The following is a 23,545-nucleotide window of genomic DNA, read 5'->3' as shown; positions in this document are numbered from 1 at the left end:
GGACAAGAATAAATTATTAACATTTGATAGTTACTGGGTTTCTACTCCCAGTTCCAAATGATGACCGAGTATTGTACAGAATATGAGTTCTTTGCCCTGATCCTGGAGACAAATCAGTCTAAGTTCTTGTTCAAGATAGGCTAAATCAAGGTTTACTTAATCTCTATACCGCAAGAATAAATGATCTCTTCCTGAGACAGGCAGTTCTAAAGTACTGTATTTATCTGCCCAGGCACTCAGCAACTTACTTTGTAAGGGTCAATATTTACTGTTGTGTAAACTATTGCTGTAGTGTTTTGTTCCCTGTAGGAAAAAATCTGCTACAATTATGTGGCTCATTATTGTATGTCCAGAATTACTTTAAACTTACTTTGATTAAATTGAAATGGGTTTTTAGGGGCAACCATCTCCTGCTTCTCAGCATAAAAGTTTGACATAAAAGCTGAGAGCTGCATGTTGAAGGATAAATGAAAGCTAACACCATCTGGAAAGAATTGTCTTGTGAGAATAATGTTATTTTTAAAGAGTGCAAGTGTTAACCAAACAAGATTCTTCTAAAGGAGATTCAAAAAACAGTGAGTCAGACTTTCAGCTTACGTTAATCCTTATAGCTCAGCTGAAGTCAGTAAAGTAATGAACTCTGGTTCTGTGCCTCTACATGCTGCGAACATACACTAAGGAAAGGGGTGCTAGGTATGTTCTTGTATCTTGTACTCGAGTCAAATAGGTTGTGTCTGGTAGCTCATATAACAAATGTCTTTTTGAAGTTTACGGACAAAATAGCACGTAATTTTAATATGAAAAGGGAAAACAAATAGATATGATTTCTAGAACTATTCCCAGAAGAGGAAAATGAATGAAAGACAGTTTAACAAATACTTGGAACCTAGTGTCCTAAGCAGACGCCTCCCGCTGTGCTCCTGAGGCTGTATGGCCTGATGCTGGGGTGAGCAGGGCCGCGGTTACTGTAGCAGCTGGGAGAAAAACAGATTTAAGGGAAAAATGCAGAAATGGAGACAATCAGTAGTTAGATGCTGGTGACGTGCGGCGGTGTGTGTTCTCGATGCCTCACCGTGTGGTGAGACGACGAGCTCCCCTGAAGGAAGCCTGCAAAATCCTCTTCACAGCTCCTGCCGGGCGCGGGCCCCATCCCCGGACGACCCCGGCTCCCTAAACGCTGTCGGGAGGGACGGTAAACCGTGGAGCCAGGGGAGGGTGCGGGAGGAGAGGAAGACGGGGCGGCGGCTGTGCCACGGGTGCCTCCTCGGCCGGCCGGCCGGCCGCCACAGCCCCCAGCGCTCCTCCCCGCCCACCTCGCTGCCCCTCGCAGGGGGGACGCCGCCATTGGAGCCTGCGCAGTGCGGAGGGGAGCGGTCACCCTCCGCCCTGCCGTGCCCTGCCCGCCCGCGGGGCTGACAGCGCCGGGGGTTGCCGCCCCGCTCCCTCCGGGGTGGCAGCAGGCACCGGGGGTCGCGCTGCGCCGCGCCACCGCCCCGCCCGCGCTCTGATGGGCCTGGTGGAGCCGGCGCCATGGCCGCCTTGTACCAGAGCGCGGACCCGTCCGCCTCGGCCTCGCCGAACAAGCTGCTGGCACTGAAGGACGTGCGGCAGGTGAAGGAGGAGACCACCCTGGACGAGAAGCTCTTCCTGCTGGCCTGCGACAAAGGTACCGGCCCTGCTGCCCGGCCCGGCCCCGCCTGCCGCGCCCTTGGGGAGCGGAGGCCTCAGCCGCTCGCTCCGAGGGCCCGAGCCCGCCTCCACCCGGCGGCAGCGCCCCGGCCCGGCGGCTTCGGCGGGGGCTGGGGCTAAATCGTGCGAGTGCCCGCGCCTCGCACCGGGGAGGGCGGCGGGTCCTGGCCGTGCCCCGCTGCGCGGCTGCTGCTGGGGGAGCACCGCGGCGTCTGGCCTCGCCTCAGCGCCCGGCTCAGGAGGCGCCCCGCGGCCCCGCCGCCTGCCGCTGTCCCCAGTACCAGTGGGCGCCGGGGTCAGGGAGGCGTTGGGCCAGCCCCTGTGTTTGTGAGGGAGTTTGTTTTGTGTCAGAGGAGTTCGTAAGAGATTTGCTGCGTTCACTGTTAAAGCGTTTGTGAGTATATAGTTGTTGTAAAACTGGGGGCTTCTCTAGACATTCCCAGAATGAGTGAGACTAGTTTCCTGTGATTTGCACCCACGGTGGTGGATGAGGAGAGATTTTCCTTTCTAAAATATGCTACTTGCTTTATGAATATATTTAGTTACCCTTAAGTAGAGAAACAGTCTTAAATCAAACTGATCTTAACATGTCCAAAATGTTGGCTTTTAACAGATAGGCTAGATAGGCTTTTAATTATGTGCTGAATGGTTATGTGTACTTTAGGACATAAGCATGATTGTAGAAGCCGGTATGTTTATATGCAGAGCTGTCTGCTTGCCGTGTGTTTAGGTTAGTTCACAACTATAGGAGTATTTCTGCGGTGACATTAGCCAGCAGGCTTAGGAAGTTTGTTCTGGTGCTCTCTGTGGGGGAGTGCCTTGCTGTTAGACAGCTGGACTGCCTGCAGCCATGCTGCTGGTGTAGTCTATCCTGAAGATCAGCCAAGCCACAGCTTTGTCTCTAAGTATAAAACAGAGGCTCAGGGAGCTAAAAGAATGCACAACAGAAAATGTAAAAAAAAAAAAAAAATAATTGTGTAACAGCTGGTTTAGTACTCTTGCAGGCTCTGTGTATTCTACTGCACATAGAAGTATTCTACGTATACTTCTGCAAGTATTCTACGCTAAGGTCTGTCTTTGTCATGGTCTTCTATGTTGCAAAATAATTTGTTACCCTAGAGACAAAAATAATTCAAAGCTTTTATCTTTGTCAAGAAGAATCAATTAAACAGAATAACACTAAACAGGGCAGCCTGCCTTGTCTATACTTCAGTTAAATAGGAAAGTGCAAGTTATGTACATCTTACTGTAGTTAGCTTTACTTGCTCATCAAACTTGCTAGCTTGAATTTTATAACATTGCAGCATCATATCACACCTGCTTTGTTGATATATACACTACAATTGGAGTGATACAGAGAAGACTAATGTGGATTCTGCTCAAGGAAGATGCAAACCTGTTTGTAGCATTGTAGAGAGGGCTTTTCTGAGCCTATGGCTCTTTTGAATGGAGAAGTTGCCTCTGATGTAGTTGAACTTGATGTTTCCTGTGTCTCACAGGTTATGTATGAGCTATTGCCCCAGTTTTGAAAAGTACCCATGATTTTGTGTGTGTTTGTTTTTAGGACTGGAACTAAAGGGGTGGATTAAAGTACATGTCTTAGTGCTTTCCTGTGACACCTCCTGAAATATCTTTAGTTTTCTCCCTGATGAGAGAATGCTTATCTACCTTGACTTCTTAATCGTCTGACATATTCAATATCTGTTGTCAGCTGTGGAATGTTGTCTTGTTTGATGGTAGCTGGTACTTACAATGTTCACATGCTTTTATTGCTTTATAATAATACTAAGTGACATTCGTATGTTACTTGTGCAGGTGACTATTACATGGTTAAGAAACTCTTAGAGGAAAACAGCTCAGGCGAAATGAACATAAATTGTGTGGATGTGCTTGGACGAAATGCTGTTACCATAACCATTGAAAATGAAAACTTGGACATACTACAGCTTCTTTTGGATTATGGCTGCCAGGTATACAACACATAAGTTATTGAAAATTTTCAGTATAGTCATTGATCTGTGTATTCTACTCTTGATATATCTTCTCTGTTAATCTGTCAGAATTTGGAAGGAAATAGAATCTGTCTTTATAGGCAGTTCAGTTCTTTTTTCCATTTAGTAATTTTGAAAGTGTTTTTTTCTCGCTGATTTACTTTTCTAGTAGGATTTTATTGGCATGACAAATGTATAAGTAACATTTTCAATGATATTAACAAGTCTGAATTTTATTTTAAATGTTATTCCTGTTGCAGACATAGTGTATACATTATCTTCAAGCAAAATAAACAGTACATAGTCAGAGTGCATCATATTAAAAAGTGTAAAATGCAGAGATCTCTTTGGCTGTGGAGTATAATACCTTTTAAAATCATAGCACAGTTAGAAAAATGCACATTATATTAGATGATTTTAAGTTAAGGCAAGCATGCATTTCTGCAGTACTTTTTGTTAAACTTGATCTGTGCTTGACAGCAGAGGCAGTTTCATACCAGTACTTCCTTAACTATATGGAACATCTCTGCTGCTGCTGGGACAGTTGTAGCTATGATGGCTTAAGTATGTGAGACAGGGAAAAGTAGTATTTTCTGTTAGGTGGTTTGATGTTGGATGGGAAAAAAACAACAAGCTTTCCCCTCCCTGGATCTCCTTTTTAGTGGCGATAATAAAAGCTGTGTCTTTTTCTTTTATTTCTAAAGTAAAAATTTGAATTTTCTAAAGTGAATTAAAAAGAATAATATCAACTGTAGGAAAAATGAAAAGCTGCTTAGCTCAACTTAAGAGAAGTTTCAGAAGTAGTTACCAGCCCAGAAAAAAAGGCTTCTGTTTCTAGCTTTACCACGGAATGAAGTATCCCATATTCCTGAGTTGTGCTACAGAGACACTTGCTTTTAACATTTTTAGTAACCTGGTAAACTGACCCTTAGAACTTGATTTTTGCAAGTATCCTGCATCGTCTTTGCTGGAAAGTAATTTCTGCAATTGGTTCTTCGGCTGTTTGTGCAATGAAACAAATTGTCAGTAACGCTGTGCTAACTCCTGGAATGACAACCTCAATTTGTATCCTGATCATATGCATGGTGATAATACAGAACATCATTTTACTACTTTAAAAATAAATTTTTAAAAATATATAAAAAAATAAAAACACAGTTTGGCTTCAGATTGACTCTTTATGCTGTCTAAGTTACTGCTGTTTTCACATATGAGTTGTTTTCTTTCCTTAGTCATCGGATGCACTTCTGGTGGCTATTGATTCGGAAGTGGTGGGAGCTGTTGACATTCTACTTAATCACCGACCAAAAAGATCCTCCAGACCAACCATTGTAGTTGAGTGTTGTTATTCCTTGATTTTTGGTCAGGGAGTGGGGGCTATTGCGTTCTGGGTAATCGTAGTATTTAAAACAGTGTTCTTAAATGAAATTCTACATCTCTAAGGTGATAGAATCTGAACATTAGGGATTATTTTTATAGCCTCTTTTGTCTTAAAGGATAGAACACATTATTTTGTTACCGCCTAAGGAATCCAGCGGCTTTATATGTGCCAAATGCTAGCAGATGCCTAGTTAGTCCAGAAGAGAAAAAACATAGAGTGGTTATAAATCTTTTCTTGTAGGCTGTTTGCAAGGTAATTAGCAGCTTTGACCTTTAACGGGTATATTCATGTATTGAAGATTCATAGATTTTTCATGCAAATCTATAAACGTCAAATCTTCACCTTGAAATTAATCAGTTGCAACTTATCTTGGCAATGCTTAAGTATCCAAGAACTTTTAAAAGTTCGCAAGTAGAGGTGGAGGGAGGGAAGGAATAAGGTGTTGTGTAACAGAGTATGGTACAGTCAGGATATTTTTTCTGTGCTTAGATAGTAAATATATTCATAATAATTTTTTCTTAACCTAGAGCAAAATACACTTCTTAATAGCATGCATGTATATTGGAGAAGGTAGGCACTGAATGTCAGGTTTTCTATGTAAATAAACCAGAAACATTTCTGTGTCCATTTTTCTTTTTCCAGTATTTATCTGAGAGGTGTTTGAATGTTGTTACAGATTTTTCCTTATTTTCATCTTATGAAACATAGGCAGATATTTTGAGGGGGAGATTAATTGTTGAACAGTCAAAAACCCCTTACATGTAAACACTGTAGTAGAACTGTATGTAATAAATTTAGATACTTCCTATACTTTGTTCCAGAAACTAATGGAACGCATTCAGAACCCAGAGTACTCGACAACCATGGATGTGGCACCTGTCATTTTAGCTGCTCATCGTAACAACTATGAAATTCTCACCATGCTGTTAAAGCAAGATATATCATTACCCAAACCTCATGCTGTAGGCTGTGAATGCACCCTATGTACTGCAAAGAACAAAAAAGATAGTCTACGACATTCCAGGTAAGGCTTATAGTCATAGACAAGAATAAAAAAAATCTTGTCTTAATTCTCTGGTATTGCTTGGGTCAGATTCAGTGTATTTCCTTTTCCTTTCCTTTAAGGTGAGGTTTATAAGTGGATTCCTATAGTATATTGTAGCCTTTATTGTGAGGGATGGTAGTTTTCAGGGATGGGTTGTGCTTGAAAAGGCTGGTGGGAGGCAGTGGCTTTTTTTTAATTTTGATTTTATACTCTTAGTCACTGTGCATATTAAGCGAAATGCCTTTCTACCAGTTGTGTCACAAACATTCTAGCTATCTTTGGCTTGGGAGCGTAGGAACTACAGAAATAAAATTTTTCTTAAGTTAGTTAATACTTGGGGCTTTTTGAGCCAGAATGAGGAGGTGGATAATTCTATATCCTGTTTCTAAAAGTGTTTATGTAGCATGGATTGATGCATGCAAACTAAAGATGATTTTTTTTCTTTTTTTCTTCAGTATTTTTGACAGTAGAAAGCTTTTAAATAAAGGTTCAAATGAGGAGAGGGATTTACCAATCTTAATATTTTGTCTGGTTGCCTTGACAACATATTTGAGGGTTGAATGCAATTTAATATGTGAGAGCTGGGGTGAAAAATCATAGAGCTCAAAGATCATAAGTGGACTGCAATTACAACATACAATTAATTATTACATAACTACTCCAGTATGTATCCAAATTACTAAAAAATAAAGGAAGTGAAAGGGTAATTGTTACTAGTATTCAGCTACGACAGGCCACATTATGGTATCCATCTGATACCCCACGTCATTAACTTCTGTATGAGAAAAGGTGTCAGGGTATCCCAAGCAAATAAACAATAGAAACGTTTGAGATAATAGCTCTTAGTTTAAACTAGAACAGATAACAGACTTTGTTTCCGCGTTCATGAGTCGTTAGCTTTGCAAGAGGAAGACATCCCTTCAGAGGCTTTCCCTGAATTTATTTTTTTTTATTGCACATTAAAGCTTGTCACTGTTTTTAATTTAGTTTGTTAAAATAGAAGATTGCCTTAAATGCTTTACTTCCCTCTCTTATTTCCTCTTGAAGAATCATAAGAGCTACTGTATAACACTTAAAATGTCAAAATTTTACCAATACTGTTGCCTTAACTGATGGCCTTCTGCTGATGTACTGGTAACAGTTGAAGTAGTGAGGAAAAGAGGAAGGAACCAGTTTGGCCAATTTTTGGTACTTAGATGTCCTGGTTTTGGCTGGGATAGAGTTAATTTTTCTTCTTAGTAGCTGGTATAGTGCTGTGTTTTGGATTTAGTATGAGAATAATGTTGATAACACGTTGATGTTTTCATTGTTGCTAAGTAGTGCTTATACTAGTCAAGGACTTTTCAGCTTCCCATACTCTGCCGGATGCACAAGAAGCTGGGAGGGGGCACAGCCAGGACAGCTGACCCAAACTGACCAAAGGGCTATTCCGCTATTCCTTACTATATGATGTCATGCTCAGTATATAAATTGGGGGTAGTTGGCCAGGGGGCAGTGATTGCTCCTCAGGGACTGGCTGGGCGTCGGTCGGCAGGTGGTGAGCCGTTGTATCACTTGTTTTTTTCCTGGGTTTTGTTCCTCTCTCTCCCCCTCTCTTGTTATTTTCCTTTTCATTACAATTTATTATTGTTGTTGTTGTTGTTGTTGTTATTATTTTATTTCAATTATTAAACTGTTCTTATCTCAACCCACGAGTTTTCTTACTTGTGCTCTTCTGATTCTCTCCCCCATCCCAGTGCGGGGGCAGGCAGGGTGAGCGAGCGGCTGTGTCGTGGTTAGTTGCCAACTGAAGCTAAACCACAACATTAGAATAATGGGGATTCTAAGTATGTGAAGGACAGTGTCTTTCGTGACATACCACATTTAATGCTTGTAGTGTCTGATTTTAAGAAACCCAATTGTTTTGTCTTTCAGCTGACTGTTTTATGCAAACTTTTGGAAAAGGTTCTGATTTGAAACTGCTAATCAAAGGAAACATCTTCATTTTGCTTGCTATTCTTTTGTCACAGGTTTCGTCTTGACATTTATCGGTGTTTGGCCAGTCCTGCTTTAATAATGTTGACAGAGGAGGATCCAATCCTGCGAGCTTTTGAACTTAGTGCAGACTTGAAAGAATTAAGCCTTGTTGAGGTTGAATTCAGGTAGGAATTGAAAACACAAACCAACTCTAATACTTTTATGAAATTACATGTATAGAAATGCATATGCATTGGAAAAGGTTTATTCTTAATTTTTTGTAATCGGAGTGTTTAAACTGATCACTAGACATAATAACAAGTTATATGATATAATTTATGCCTCATTGGCTGTCATTTTGACAGTTTAATTACTTTAAATCCTTTTAGGTGGAGACAGTTCAATGTGTATAGTTGCACCAACAGTTCAAATTTCAGCTCTACTCTGGAAAAATAAATAGAAATTACGCCAAATGCTAGCTTGTTTCAAGATCACACACCTATTAATGATATCAATATCTCATTAGTACTCTGTACTCCCCACCCCCAGGGTAGAAGTATGCAACACCTTGTTTATACTCACCTGACTCATGTTGGGAGTTGTTTCGGGTATTGTTTCTTAATTTTGCTCCTTATATTATAAGACTCTGAACAGCATGTGTGTGTATATATATATAGTATGCATATGTGTGTAGAAGATTTTGTGCTGAAAATGCCCTGTCTGTTTAATTAACAAATGCTCAGTATAATTTTATGTTTAAACTATGCAGGTTTCTACCATTTCAAAACTTACCAGCATAAAAACTTTCTGAAAACATGAAAGCGAATATTTGTATGGGGTAAAGTCCTACTTTCCTAAACAACACATGAATTTTCTGTTTCTATAAGCTGATTGTCTGTCTTAGTAAGAGTTCAACTGTTGCATTTTTGTGATACAGCTTGGCACTAAAATGGACTGTGTGCCAGGTGAGACAAGCAAATCATGTGGTTTCTTTTACTGTGTTTATTATATTAATAAATATTATTCAGTGAATAGACTTTAATTTTCAGATGATAGGAATAAAGCAAAACCCAAAACAACTTCCCTTCCTAGTGGAAAGTCCAAAAGATGACTTACCAGTGCCATATTTTGTAACTGCTACACTTTCTCATATCCTGGAAATCATTCTAAGCTTAACTCTTTATATGGAACTCATAAGATAAGAATTTGTATACTGTAAGTCCGTTTCTCAATTTTTCTCTGTCTAGTGGAGTTGCAAACTAAGCTGAAGCATAATTGTCATGTTACATAGTGAAACCTGCTCACAGTTGTATTCAGAATGCTTGGACCTTGACATAATAACTGTTGGGGTTTTTTTTTAAATTTGTCTTAGCATAACATACAATCCTAACCAAAAATGGATAGTTAATGATTTAATGGAAAATATGTGAGCAGTGTAATAGTATGTACTGTTTCTGTGTCTTTCAGAAATGATTATGAGGAGCTAGCTCAACAGTGCAAAACCTTTGCTAAAGATTTGCTTGCACAAGCACGGAATTCACGGGAGCTGGAAGTTATTCTGAATCACACATCTAGTGATGAACATGTAGACAAGCGAGGATTGTTGGAAGAGAGGATGAACTTAAGCCGCTTAAAACTTGCAATCAAGTATAATCAAAAAGAGGTTTGTCTTTGCAGTGATTTGATAGGCTTTCCATATGATATTTTGCTAGTAATTAATTTAATTTGTTGTTCTGCCTCTAGACATAGAAGTGGAAATAAATTTGCAAGAGTTATAGAAGAGATGGTAATACACAGAACGTCTGCATGTGAAACAGGGAAATTATATTGGAAGATACTGAGTGTTTCTTCAGTATTTACTGTGGAGACGAATGTAGTATTTTCTGTATTGGAGTATAGACTACTGCTCTTTTATGAACAGCTCTGGTAGTGGTAATTATTTGTTCAGATTCTCATTAAATCCTTGCTGAGGGAAGCATGGATCCTTAGGTGCCATACATGATTTATCATCTTCTTGCTTGTCATTAGCTGTTCAGCTTTGGCTCGGGCCTTGTCTGTGCTGTTCAGTAATTATGTTAGGCCTATGCTGGTATAACTGAATAGCACCTCTGTTCCAGAATAGTAGCGCCTTTTTATGCCATCAGTAGGGAGTTTATTTCATGCAGTAGGTCATTGTTGTCTTTATCCCTTGACAAATTGCATCTCTAGTTTTGCTGTACTAGAAGGCAAATGGGCATTTGTGGGATTCTAGTACAAGGACCGGGGACAGAGAGAGAGTTTCCTTTCCATGCAAAATCCATTTTCAGTTAGCATTTGCAGAAGGCATTATAATTCTGTCTGTTCTACGCATCTAGGCTTAAACTGTTTGTGAAACTGTTAAAATACATAGTGTTTAAAAGTCATAAGCCATAGTTATGGAATGTCCTAGAACCACCATTACACATTTCTGGTATGCATTAAACAAGCATACTGAAGTATTTCAGATGTTCTTCTGGTTTTGAGCATAGCTTGTTTTTACCACAGTGCATTTTTTGTGTGATATGAGGAAAGTATCTTTGCAGAATATGTTTTATTCCTGGCAAGTTTACTATAGAGACCGTTTTTTGTGATGCTTTCTAAAATGTGACGATAGAATCAAGGTTCTTTTTGTTGATATTTCTTAAATTAAATTACAAACCATCCTCTAGTGAAATACATTCTTTTGTAACTCCATGCAAATAAGCACCTGAAATTCAAAACTACATTTGCATATTCTACATAACCTTCAGGCCAAAATGATCTTTTGAGGGACTGATACAACATAGCTTACTCTGCTTTAAAATTAACCCTGCTGAATAGAGCCATAATGATTTTAAGAACTTATATGTATAAAACTGCTTGGCCACTTTAGTCCTCACTTTACAAGGTGTTGTGTTTTACAATGTGGATAGCATTTTACAGTAACAGTATTTTATTCTTCAGATAAGATCACTATATTTTATAATAACAGACAATGAAGCTGAGGTATGATGTTATTTATATGCTAGATTTCTAAATAATTAGAAATCAAAACTAATTCTTAACCTGAAAAACCATTAAAAGTCTAGTATGTATAATTTATGTTTAGTTGCTGGCTTTAGAAGGAAATTAAAATAATGGATGTTTGTAATCATAGTGGGTCCATAGTGCTTTTGTTCTCTTATGAGATAATTCTTTCAACTTAATATTCTTGCCTTTTCCTGTTCATTGGTAACTACACATAGTTTGAAAATGAATTTTAATAATGTAAATTAGTAATCTGTATTAAGAAACCTGAGACTGATTTCTTGTTTGTTTCTTTCCCCCCCCCTCCCCGCAGTTTGTTGCTCAGTCTAACTGCCAGCAGTTTCTAAACACTGTATGGTTTGGACAGATGGCAGGCTATCGACGCAAGCACACATGCAAGAAAATTTTGACTGTTTTGATGGTTGGCATTTTCTGGCCAGTTCTGTCCCTGTGTTACTTGTTAGCCCCTAAATCTCGAGTAGGTCGAATAATTCACACTCCTTTTATGAAGTTTATTATTCATGGAGCTTCATATTTCACATTTCTGTTATTACTTAATTTGTACTCCCTTGTCTACAATGAGAATAAGAAGAATACAATGGGACCAGCCCTTGAGAGAATAGACTATCTTCTGATAATATGGCTAATTGGTAGGTATGATTTGAGTAGATTGGATGACAATTGCTGATGTTGATTGAACAATAATGATTTGTACTACCTTCTTATGAAATCAGCATGTTACTCGTTGCTTCACTGAAGTTTGCTCTTTGGAGGATAGTTTTACAGGAAAAAAAACCCCTTCATGTAATCGTAAAGTAGATTAAAAGTATTTCTGCATTGTATGCAAGTTAATTATATTTTTTCTGGATTGTAAATAGTTGAAGTAAGCATGCAGTGACAGTCATAAAGATTAACTTTCAAAATCATGAATACAGTAATTCTCTTTTCTAAGTTATTGAGCCTAAATCATACAAGTGTCTTCCCCAGCAAAATAAAGCAATAGAACTCAAATTCTTGTGTGTGTAAATAACATCAATTATAGCATCTTCTACTTCTCCAACTCCTTTTACTAATTCTGTAACAGATGTGGTGTGAAATACATGGTGATCGTATGGAGGGGCACAGAGGTTCTGGTTTAGAAATATTTTCTTTATAACCAGGAAGAACAGAGATTTATATAAGTCTTTTAACAAACTGCACAGCATGTTTTTTTTTTATTATGCCTTCCAACACTGCTGTAAAGCTGACTGAACAAATAAAGTCATACATAAGGATCTGACTTTTTTTTTTCCATTTGCTGGATCTTGCTCTGACTGGGCCAAAGTTTTAGAGAAGTTGCAAAGTCCTAAAAGCTGAACCAAGTCTAACAGTTTTTAACTACCATTTATACACATGCTGCTTTTCTTCTTGTCCTGAATATAGTAGCATACATCTGAAGTACTCAAAAAAACATTAAATAACTGATTATTCATAGAAATCAAAGGTGCCATTCTAACGGTCCTTTCAAGTTTTATAAAAATGTCAAGTCTGTAACAGACATTCAGTTAGTAAAATTCTTAGCAACTGTATTTTTCCGTACAGCCAGACATAGCTAACAATGGTAAAATTCAGTTTGCTATAAAGATCGTGAATATTTAAATGTATGTTGCTCTAAGTTAAACTTCTGATTTTTGCAGTCTTTAGTCATGGTCTCTTTTCTTTGCTAATGTTGTTTAATATCAGTTAGGGTAGGAAAAGTTTCTACTTTTCGGATCTTTTCAGTAACAGTTACTGAGCTGATTTGTTCTTAAAAAACATTTTATAATACCTACGCACTTCTGAAAAATACTTGATGCTTTATATAACAATGTAATGCTTTCTATAGTGCTTTTGGAAAAAGGTGAATATTTTTCATCAGGAAAAGAATTTGCATCCTAGCCCTCTACCTTTATTTAAATTTGCCCTTTTCCTGTCCAATTTTTCTCCTATTCATTTCCTCTCATGCCCTTTTTTATTGGAGAATGTGTTTCTTAGTTGGAAAGTAGGCTTGAAAATGTTAAACAGCTTGTTGTCTTATGATTAATGCTTGTAATCCAATGCAGTGCTTTTAGTAAATTTACTTGATTACTCCACTTCTTTCTCTTTGCTAAAATACCGTTTACAAAAGCCAGTCAAAAGTGCTTTAGTTGTAAAAGAATATCTATTCAGTGCAATGGCTTGACTTCCCTGGCTTTTCTTTTTTTTTCCTGCAGGAATGGTGTGGTCAGATGTTAAAAGACTCTGGTATGATGGTTTAGAAGACTTTTTAGAAGAATCCCGTAATCAGCTTAGTTTCGTCATGAATTCCCTGTATTTGGCAACTTTTGCCCTCAAAGTTGTTGCCCATAACAAGGTGAGCACCCGTCTTCATAGATCCAAAGCTCCTCTGGGACTGACTGGGCAAATATAATTTTAGCACATTGCTGCAAAATATGTGAAGATATGTTACGTGTGGTATGTTAGTAGTAGTATGTTGTAGTTAAGTGTACTACATTAGCAATAGCTTACTATGTGGATACAGTTTAGGCTTCTGAGTTAAATGTTCTGTGTGGTATATGCTGTGTAGTTGTCAAGATCTCTGGTCTTGTTGCATCTTAGGCTTGAAAGAGAAATTGACGAGGCAATTGGGAGTTAGAAAACACATCAAGACATGTCCAAGTGCTCAGGGACCCCAAACAGAGCTATTGTCTTCCTTGTAAGGACTGGCTGGTCTTCCAAATGGCTTGATTTTCATTTGGGGAAATCTCCCCATATAGCTCATCTGATTTGGCATTTGAGCTCGCCTGATTCCATAGATCAGTACTATGCAGAAAGCTAATAGTAATCTCTGTGTTTAGATTGCCTAACGCTTTTTTGTTACAGAAAGTTTTATTTAGCTTTTGATTACATATGCTCAAATGTCATAAGTGATTGTAGGGGGGTTTTAATTGGTTTTGGTTTGGTGGGGTTTTTTTTGGTTTGGGGTTTCTTTTTTGGTAGTAAGGAAAAAAGCCCCGAGACCATAGAGGAGCCTTGTCTTTTCTCTGTGAAAGGCCATCTGGATTTGATTGAAGTTTTGAAAATTACCATTCCCATTCTGTTGCATGTGTTGTTAGCCACACAGCATATGGCAAGCTGCCAGACCAATTGAATATGAATATTTTAGCAAAATTCAAGCCAGTGCAGTAGCACCATTATTTTGTATTGCAAACTGTGAGTTGACAGCTGTCTGGCAGTTGGGAGGGAAATAAACTCGTTCAGTTCTTCCCAACTTGTTGTTTTGCTCATTTACCTATCCTTGCATTGATTCAGGGGCTGGTAATCATTTGGAAAGGAAAGCTCCATTTCTTGGAAAAAATAGAGAGAGAATGCCATGTTGGGCTGCCTTCATAACCATTTGCTTTGCAACCAGCACATGTCTGTAGTAATTCCTTTTCTGAGATAAGAGTCCTTTGCTGTTAATTTAAGTTGTAACCTTTTTGAACATGCAGGACTCCTGTCCTATGTAACAGGCACATGATGGCTTTTTTTGCCACTTTTATATGACAAAATTTATTTTTATAGTTTATTTAGAAAACCAAATAAAAATGCTTGCTTTGCATCTTAGATCCGTATTATAGGCATTGAAGCTGTAAGAAATAAAGGAAGAGTCTCTGTAGTAGAAGGATTTGTACACATGCAATTGCAATGTATAAAAACATATTTATCCCTGTTTCTTGCCATCTTTGTGCAGCACACTTTGGGGCAAGTTATTTTAAAGCAGCTTTGAGTTCCTTAGTTTTTGAATGTCCATTTTGAGACAGCAGAAGCGGGTAATATAAATGCTGAATGTTTTCAGCCAAGCCGAAAGTTAGGGATCTGTGGATATTCCGTGAATAGTTGAATAGTACCTAGTGGATATACTTTAAGGGTGTGTTTACACCAACAGTTTACTTGTGCCTTCCATTCTCTGTAGTCATTCATAAAATCCATTGAAGGAACCCCAAGTCTTAAGTCTTTCTAAATCTTTCTAAGACTGGTTAAGACGAGCTGTCGCCACATTGCAATTGCATGTGTACATTAGTTTTCTTTGCAGCATTTTAATGCTGGTTTTGACAGAGGCCTATTACACTATACAATACATATGTTCATAAAGTACGTGAGTCCCTGTTTCAACAAACCATGCAAAACAGAGTAGAACGGAAAGCAGAACAGAGGAATAAATGGTTTGCTGAGCAAGTGGGTGGCAGAGTTAGGTGTTGAATTTAAATCATCTGATTTCTGGGTCCTTCTGGAATGGCTTTTAAAATGCCTTTGTCTAAAAAGAGTGAGATACCTGAAAGAGGTAAGCCATCTGTGAATCATATGTGTTAATTTCTTTTATGCTATTGCCTGTTTTGGAGGCAGAAGTAGGGAGCGGTGCATGGGTGCATTTCTGTATTTATAATGTCAGTGATCTCAGTTTGTCCTTTTTATATTGCAGTTTCATGATTATGCTGAAAGGAAGGACTGGGATGCATTCCATCCTACCCTAGTGGCAGAAGGTCTTTTTGCTTTTGCTAATGTTCTTAGTTATCTGCGTCTGTTCTTCATGTACACAACCAGCTCTATTCTGGGACCGCTCCAGGTGAATGTCATTACTGCTTGAAAAAATATTAAACTTGATCTTAATTCGGTATGAAGAGTCTTATTGAAAAGAGACAAAGAAGAAATTAAAGTGAGAAAGTCAGAAAGTAAAAAGTAGAAAGAAATGATATTGCATTGAAGTTTGGTTTTTTAAGTCTCATGTAAAACATACTGATATACATGGAAAAAGGTAAGAAAAAGAATGGGAGACCTAGTGTAGTTCACTTTCTTACAACATTTTTTCCATGATAACTGTACCTATACTGCCTTTTTGTTTTCATCTGTTGTTAGCTTACGTACTGCCTAAGTGTCTGCAGTTTGAAAACTGTAAGGATCAGGTTCTTCCTGTAAAGTTCTATGCAAATGATCGTCCTAACTTCTTATCTCTAAAAGATAGATGAATGAGATGTGTAGTAAGGGAAGAGTAATCAAAAACCTTTCTGTTTATGTCTGTGATCTCACTGAAGTTGCACGTTGAGTTGAATTGTGCAAATTGCTTGGTTTGAAAAATATAAATCTCTCAAGTGTATTGAAATAGTCATCTATTTGTAGCCAGTTATGAGAAGGGGGAACAGGTTTCTTCTTACTTGGAATCTGCTGGAGCCTTCCAGTGAGTAATAATGACAGTAAAACCCCACGTTTTAATTATGTAATACATTTAATTCAGTCAACTAGAGGTGGTGGGGGAAGCATTAACAGTCTTGTGTTGTGATGCTGGAACAGTAGAGACCACAACAGTTTCTAAGCTAAATTCAAACTTTTCACTTAAAGTTGGAATATAACCTGATTTTGTGCAAATAATTTCATTTTCTTTTCCGCAGACATGGAGTTTTCTACTGAGTTTATGCCATGTAGTGGTTTTTTTGTTAATTGGTTAATTTTTTTTAAGCACAGACATTCTCATCTTAGTCTTGGTACTATTCATCGTTAGAAACTTCAGATAAACTGAGTGGACCCAAGGGTGCAGTATGACACTATACAGAAGGTCTAGTACCTTTAGGGGTAGGGTAGGGAACCTGGACTATTATTAAGACATCACATTTAGGATGCAATTACCTCCCTCAATCCTTTCTAGATTAAAAGGAGGAAGAAAGCTTCCTTCTAAAACATATTGTGAGTAGAAGTCACCTTTTATTCCACTAGCAACATTTTTTTCCCTTCCGTGGCTTTTCTGTTCAGCTTGCATCCTCAGCACTGACTGATTTTGTTACTTTGCCAGTGAAAAGCCCTTACAAACTAAAGCACCTGTTATTAAAAGCATAGCTTACTGAAAAAAGCTTTGTGTAGATATACTTTGCAGCTTCTCTGGCCTCACTTCCTGAAAGATTTATGACAAATCAGATCAGACAAGTCACTGCTTTCTTGTACTGATTATATATTTTTTTAAAATTCATTTATTTATTTATATTTTCCCGGATAGTGATACAATTTAGTTAATATAGCTGGTTGTCAACACCGTCACTGGGTTTGCAAGTGTCTGTTGAATGAAAAGACACTTGGAATAAATAGGTTACTCAATAATATATTGATTATACTGATGGAATTTGTCCTAATAGGTCAAATCAATGCTTTATCCTCTCTTCTAATGAACAGGACTAGTTTTAAGAGCTTTGTGGCAAGAGGATGATCTGAAAGGAGCCTGCAAGAAACATCACTATTAAGCATAAAGGCAGAATAAATATTTGGGAGCAGCATTTTTTTTTTTTTTTTAACTCTTTCTCTGCAACTTGAACTATACCAAAGGAGGCTCTGAAGTAAATAGTTTTGGCTCAGATCACTAGGAAAAATACTAAAGTCTTGATGTTGCAGTAAGCATTAGGCTTGTTATACAAATTGATTGAACACTGAAGTCTCTCCACATTTAAAGAGATTCACTGTTTAATGTGCATATTTATGTACTAGATCTTTCACAAGTTTTTTATTAGGAGGCTATGTTATGAAATTTTCCAAGTAAATAAAAACAGACAACAGTCACCCCATTCAGTAGCACACTGAAGCTTATGTTGTTACTGTTGGCCAGTACAGCTTGTGCAACAACTCTTACAGTATTTTCTGAAAGTAGGTCACAAAGTTCAAATGGTGGTAATCAAATATGGCATGGAAACCCAACAGGGGGTGGCGGGGGGGGAAGGCAGCTATTATGTTCTCTTGGCTATTAGGCTTATTTTTAAGCGTCTGGTTACTTTACTTATTGATTAATAAAACCTGTTTTAATACAGATTTGTAAGTTGGCTGCATGTGGTGTTTTTTTATTATTAACAGAAGATAAAATAATATTCCCCTAGATTATATCATTAGATTTCAAATGCTTAGACATTCTAAATACTTTAGAAAGGAATAGCATGACTATGTGAAGAGAGCAACTCGTATCTGGGCTGTGTTGTTACACTGTATTCCAAACAAGATAGTTTTGGGTGGCTTGCACTTCTTGTGCATTCCTGTTTCATCTATTTTGTCTCTCTCTTGCCTGTGACCATGTGGCAGTTAAACAGTAAATGTTTTGTTGTTGGGGGTTTTTTTCTTTAAAAGGGTAGATGTGATGAAACAGTATGATGGGGATTACATTTGTCCTCTGACCAAACAAAATAATTACCGCATAGCTCTGCCTGCAGTTGCAGATTCTCCATGTCCATGGCAAACTCTGCAAAGAATCAGAGAGAATCTGCCGCACAACAGGGGTACTCAGTGACTTTCCAGCAGCATGGGAGGGAGCAGGAGCTGGCACTTCATCTCCCAGTAAACTTGTACTTGCAAAACCTGACCAGTGATACAATTCTGGACTATGACTTGGTACAGATCGTGATTCATACAGGATTAGGCTTTTCATACACTGATTTATATAGAGGATTAGATTTACCCGACCCCATTTTGTATATTTGCATTCTTTTTAATAGTATATTGTTCTCTGAAGAAGTTTGTAGGAAGAGTAATTTAAATGCTGTAAACAGTTTATGCTGCATCTGTGTAAAAATTTGTGGTTATGACAAAAGTAAGTCAAGGTCTTCTCTGCACTGGAAAAATGCACAAATGTAATTTTTTTTTTTCTTTAAAGATACTGTATTTGTACTGTTGCAAGCTTCTGTATAGGATATTTTGAAATGGAAACTAAAGATCTGAATTTAGTGTCATATCTTCTATACTTTACACCCTTCAATTTTTATTTGCTTACACACCTACACATTGTATATATTTTAAAAATTACATAAAACATGCAGTGAATTAATTCTGTGTTCTGCAGATGAGCTTTGGTATACTACTTTTTGATTAGTGATGAATTATGATTCGAAATGTTTTGATTAATTCAGTGTCCTTATTAAGTGTTTTCTTAACTTTCTATGATGGTATTTATGTTCAAATGCATTTTATTTACTGCTTTTATCTATTGACTTGTGAGTTCCTTATTACCATTGGTATTACAACTAAAGAATGAGGTGTACATACTATTGCTTATGGTTAATTGAAAGATATGAACTTATCAAGTGATGTTAAAACTACTTATATTTTCTTTTAACATCTAGAATTTTTTACTGAAAAATGGTACAAGGGTACCTCCTGATTTTGAGATCTGTTAACATCTTAAATTTTAAGTTAAACATTTAAAATGTAAATAGATATTTTTTCCCTTTATTAGAGGCTGAAGGGGAGAATACAAACAAAAATAACTACATGTTTTACTAAAATTGGAACTAAATCTATTTCACAGATTTCAATGGGGCAGATGCTACAAGATTTTGGAAAATTTCTGGGCATGTTTCTTCTTGTCTTGTTCTCATTCACAATTGGATTGACCCAACTTTATGATAAAGGATTTCCTGAAACTGAAGAAAAGGACTGTGCGGGGATTTTCTGTGAACAACAGAGCAATGACACATTCCATTCGTGAGTTTGGTATCTATGAAATAGCTCTATTGTTCTAGCCCTTAATTCCTAGTAATTAAACAAAACTCGAATTTTTCACTGAACGTGAATTTACATGAAGTAAACTCACTTTTGGTGTTTGCTTTACTTAACCAGATTTTTTTTTCTTGTTTTTGTAGGTTTATTGGCACATGTTTTGCTCTGTTCTGGTATATATTCTCCCTGGCACATGTAGCAATCTTTGTCACACGTTTTAGCTATGGTGAAGAATTACAGTCTTTTGTGGGTGCTGTTATTGTTGGTACCTACAATGTGGTGGTTGTGATAGTATTAACTAAACTCCTTGTGGCAATGCTTCATAAAAGTTTTCAGCTGATAGCAGTAAGTGGTTTCTGATTAATTGCCAGTAATTGCTAGCTGTATCTTTGGATTTTATACAAAATTTCTTCTTACGATGTGTAGACTAATCTACAGACCTCCATGGATGACCTCTGTCTTTGAGCTCACAAGGGGCATCTTTCCTTCAAATATGAACTTTTTATTTACTTTGATCCAAATAAAATGAGTCCTTTGCATGTTGAACATGTGCAAGGCTTTGGCCCTCTGGGAATTGATGAATTTATTGATACAATGGCTGTTCAAGTCAAGATGCTATTCTTGATAAGGTGTGGTGCTTGCACATTTGATGGGGGGGTTTACACCTTCATAGCTGAATTTTGTGTTTACAGTAGAGTATATAGTGAATTTAAGAGATTTGGTTTGTATTTTAATTATTTAATATTAGTAACAAATTTATTAAAATACTATATAATCTATATATTAAAATACTATATAATCAAAGTTAAATCACAGTCAGTTTTTAAGGTATGAGAAAATAAAACTTAGAAAATAACCTGTTAATATTTTTGCTTCTGATCTCTGTTAATGTTTCTGATGCTTTAGAATCATGAAGATAAGGAATGGAAGTTTGCTCGTGCCAAGCTTTGGCTTAGCTACTTTGATGACAAATGCACGCTACCTCCACCTTTCAATGTGATTCCCTCCCCCAAGACTATCTGTTATCTTTTCAACAGTCTCAGTAAATGGATCTGCTCTCATACGTCAAGTGGCAAAGTGAAACGTCAGAACAGCCTAAAGGTAAGAAATGATTGGGAAAGCTGTAGGCTCTGCAGCTGGAAAGGTGCTGCTTGCTAAAATGAATCAGCAAATTGCTGCATGAACCTGCCTGTCGCATGGTAGCTACTAAGTGCTATGTGGTAGCTATCGAGTGCTACTAAGTTAAATAGGAACTACAGAATAATGTGTGTTGCATGCAAAATATAAATAATTGTTACCTATTTCTACTTAAGTAAGATTCTATTAACTTTCAGTTTGGAGAATTTCAGCCCCCTTCCCTCCAACCCCCAATTCCCCCAGAAATAGTCTGGAAAAAATGCTTTGATTGATTGAAAACTCACAGCAACCTCAAGGAAGTGTGTGCTAATCTCAAAAATGGTGAGGTGAGAGTATTCTTTGGGGAAGGTAATTGGTTTTAAACACATTACAGAAGTGTCAAAATAAATAACCAAAAAGGAGCACTGAAGCCTGTCATTGTTGGGGGGAGGGATATTTTTTTTGTTAAATAAACATTTTTCTTGTACCCTGTAATTTTGTGTACTAATTTTGCATCTTCTTGCTGACAAAAATAGCATTAAATAAAATAAATTCAAAGACTTCATGGAATGTGCACTGAGAAACATTTGGGATTATGGAACTCTTAATTGCTCATAGGACAATTACCAAGCCAGGCAGATGAAAAAATTTTGCTGGTACAGCAGATTATAATTTAATTTAAATTTTGATGGCAATTTCCATGCATTGTACATTTGTGCGCATCAGGATGTATCTATAAAATAGCTGTATTATTTTGTTCATATTTATTCTCTGTATAATTGTATACAGGCTTTAGGGCTCAAAAATCACTTTTCCATAGTAAATGTGTAATGTTTGTTTAAAGGAATGGAGAAATCTGAAGCAAAAGAGAGATGAGAATTATCAAAAGGTGATGTGTTGCTTAGTCCACCGTTACTTGACTTCCATGAGACAGAAGATGCAAAGCACAGATCAGGCAACTGTGGAGAACCTAAATGAACTGCGGCAAGACTTGTCAAAATTCAGAAATGAAATGAGAGACCTGCTTGGCTTTCGAACTTCTAAATATGCTATGTTTTATCCAAGAAACTAAGGCCTAATTTTTAAATGAAAAGTGTGTACTTTTAGATACCTGTAGGTGAAAGTGTTGACCTAATTCTGTTGCCAGACCAAATAGAAAAGAAGATTATTGCACAATAGTACATTTGAAAATGCATTTGCATGAGTTGCAGCTAGATGCGGAAGTGGTGGAAATAAATGCAAAAACAGATATAGTAATTTTCTTAAGCTCTTAATCTTAGTGTGTATATAAAATTTGTATATAGGAATTTTTTTAATGTTCCTCAGACTGTGGCTGTCAGGTATAAGAGCTTCATAACTAGCACAATGTGTTTATTTCTTCTATTTTTGCTGTTTGTTCCTTTTTGATACTTGTTTTTCAAGTTGTGGGAGAAGATAGGCTTTTTAAGACAAAAATCCAGCCTATGTTTATTTTTAATAGAAAAGTCAGATATAGAATAATAGAAAATTTCCAGCACAGTTGGAAATTATGTTTGACTGTAGGTTACAGTGCATGCGAAGACTGTATGGCTCTGAAAGAGGCAGTTCTAGTGCCAAGTTTTGTATGTTAACATCGACTGTATACTAACATTTATAGAATACAGAAAATCAAATCATCAAGACTCTTCCCTTTCGTGGGAACATTGAAATTTTGAACTCAAAATAGACCAACCATTTCTTGAATGTTTATGGTTGTATATAAGACAATCAATTCCTGCTTGGATTTTTTTGTGGTGCCTCAAAAGTACATTTTACTATACATGTTAAGATTGGGAACAGAATTTTAAAACTAACCTGTGAACTTTTCATGTTTAATATCTTGGGTTTTTAAAATTTGGATGATAAATTATTTGAATTATTAAAACCTGTGATTTAACAAAAATGAGGTGGAGCACGTGAGTGCTATTGTCTGCAATGCTGAACAATTCCTGTGGAACACTGTACACTTCTTTCTGTGAGAACATACATTGTATCTGGTCATGGGACAGATGTAGTTTAGAAGGGCCTGGTTTACACAGGTTTTACATATCCTACTTTTAAGCTTGTCTTTCTTTTTTCCTTTTTTTTACCACAGTTGTTGCCAAGCTAAACTTTTTTTTTGTGTCAGGAACACTATATGTTTTGTGAAAACATGTGATTTGACTTTGCTTACAATGGACAGTAAGGGCTTTGTGGATTTTCTGTGCTAGAGGGTCCTATATGGCTTTATATGCTTATATATAATTCAAGTTGACAAATTGTTATTGAGAAAGATAAGATTCCTGTATTTTTAATTATGAAATAAGTATATTTATGACAGCTAAAGGATTGATTGACAGTTCTACTGTTACGATGGTGCTCTTCTAAAACGGTCTTATGTCCAGAAGGCGCAGGTAGCCATAGTGGTCTTTGACTACAGTTGATTTGGGGAGGTTGATAGAGTGGAGGCTTACATTAATGTTTACTTTTTTGAAGGAATTCTTATGAAACTCTTTCTTGTAAAGGTAATATATTTTCTGTACTATGAAATTATGTATAGCTGAACTAGGGTTTAATACTCTGCTTCCAGAAGTCTTATAGTATAGAGGTATTCTGATAAGTCTGTTGGCTTTTCATGTGAATAAGAAGCTAACCTTGTGTTCAAAGCAAAGAGGATCACTGAATTTTGTATTTGGACTCAGATCTCATGTTTGAATAATACACCAACATGAAAACTATGTGCTGTGTATGTTATGTATACCCAAGAAAGGAAGCAGACAAATAAAAGCTCTTTGAAAAATATGGTTGTATTAATATTAGTCATATTTGAAACACATTATATCAGGTACC

At 37.2% G+C, this 23,545-nt stretch overlaps 1 protein-coding gene across 1 annotated transcript; it reads left to right on the top strand.

The window, feature by feature from the left end:
- The first annotated feature begins 1,303 nt into the window (after positions 1–1,303).
- TRPC1 (transient receptor potential cation channel subfamily C member 1) lies at positions 1,304–23,512 on the top strand. The gene is made up of 13 exons (XM_075507229.1): positions 1,304–1,666; positions 3,505–3,659; positions 4,913–5,014; positions 5,883–6,085; positions 8,116–8,247; positions 9,530–9,725; positions 11,400–11,736; positions 13,318–13,457; positions 15,546–15,689; positions 19,392–19,567; positions 19,726–19,927; positions 20,489–20,683; positions 21,543–23,512. Exons 1-13 carry the CDS (start codon positions 1,531–1,533, stop codon positions 21,768–21,770), a joined length of 2,346 nt encoding a protein of 781 aa, XP_075363344.1. The 5' UTR covers positions 1,304–1,530; the 3' UTR covers positions 21,771–23,512.
- The last annotated feature ends 33 nt before the right edge of the window (positions 23,513–23,545 follow it).

Source organism: Mycteria americana, chromosome 7 (genome assembly GCF_035582795.1).
Source record: "Mycteria americana isolate JAX WOST 10 ecotype Jacksonville Zoo and Gardens chromosome 7, USCA_MyAme_1.0, whole genome shotgun sequence".
Taxonomy (NCBI): domain Eukaryota; kingdom Metazoa; phylum Chordata; class Aves; order Ciconiiformes; family Ciconiidae; genus Mycteria; species Mycteria americana.
The sequence above is the reverse complement of the archived record's forward strand: the minus strand, read 5'-3'. Positions and strand labels throughout refer to the sequence as shown.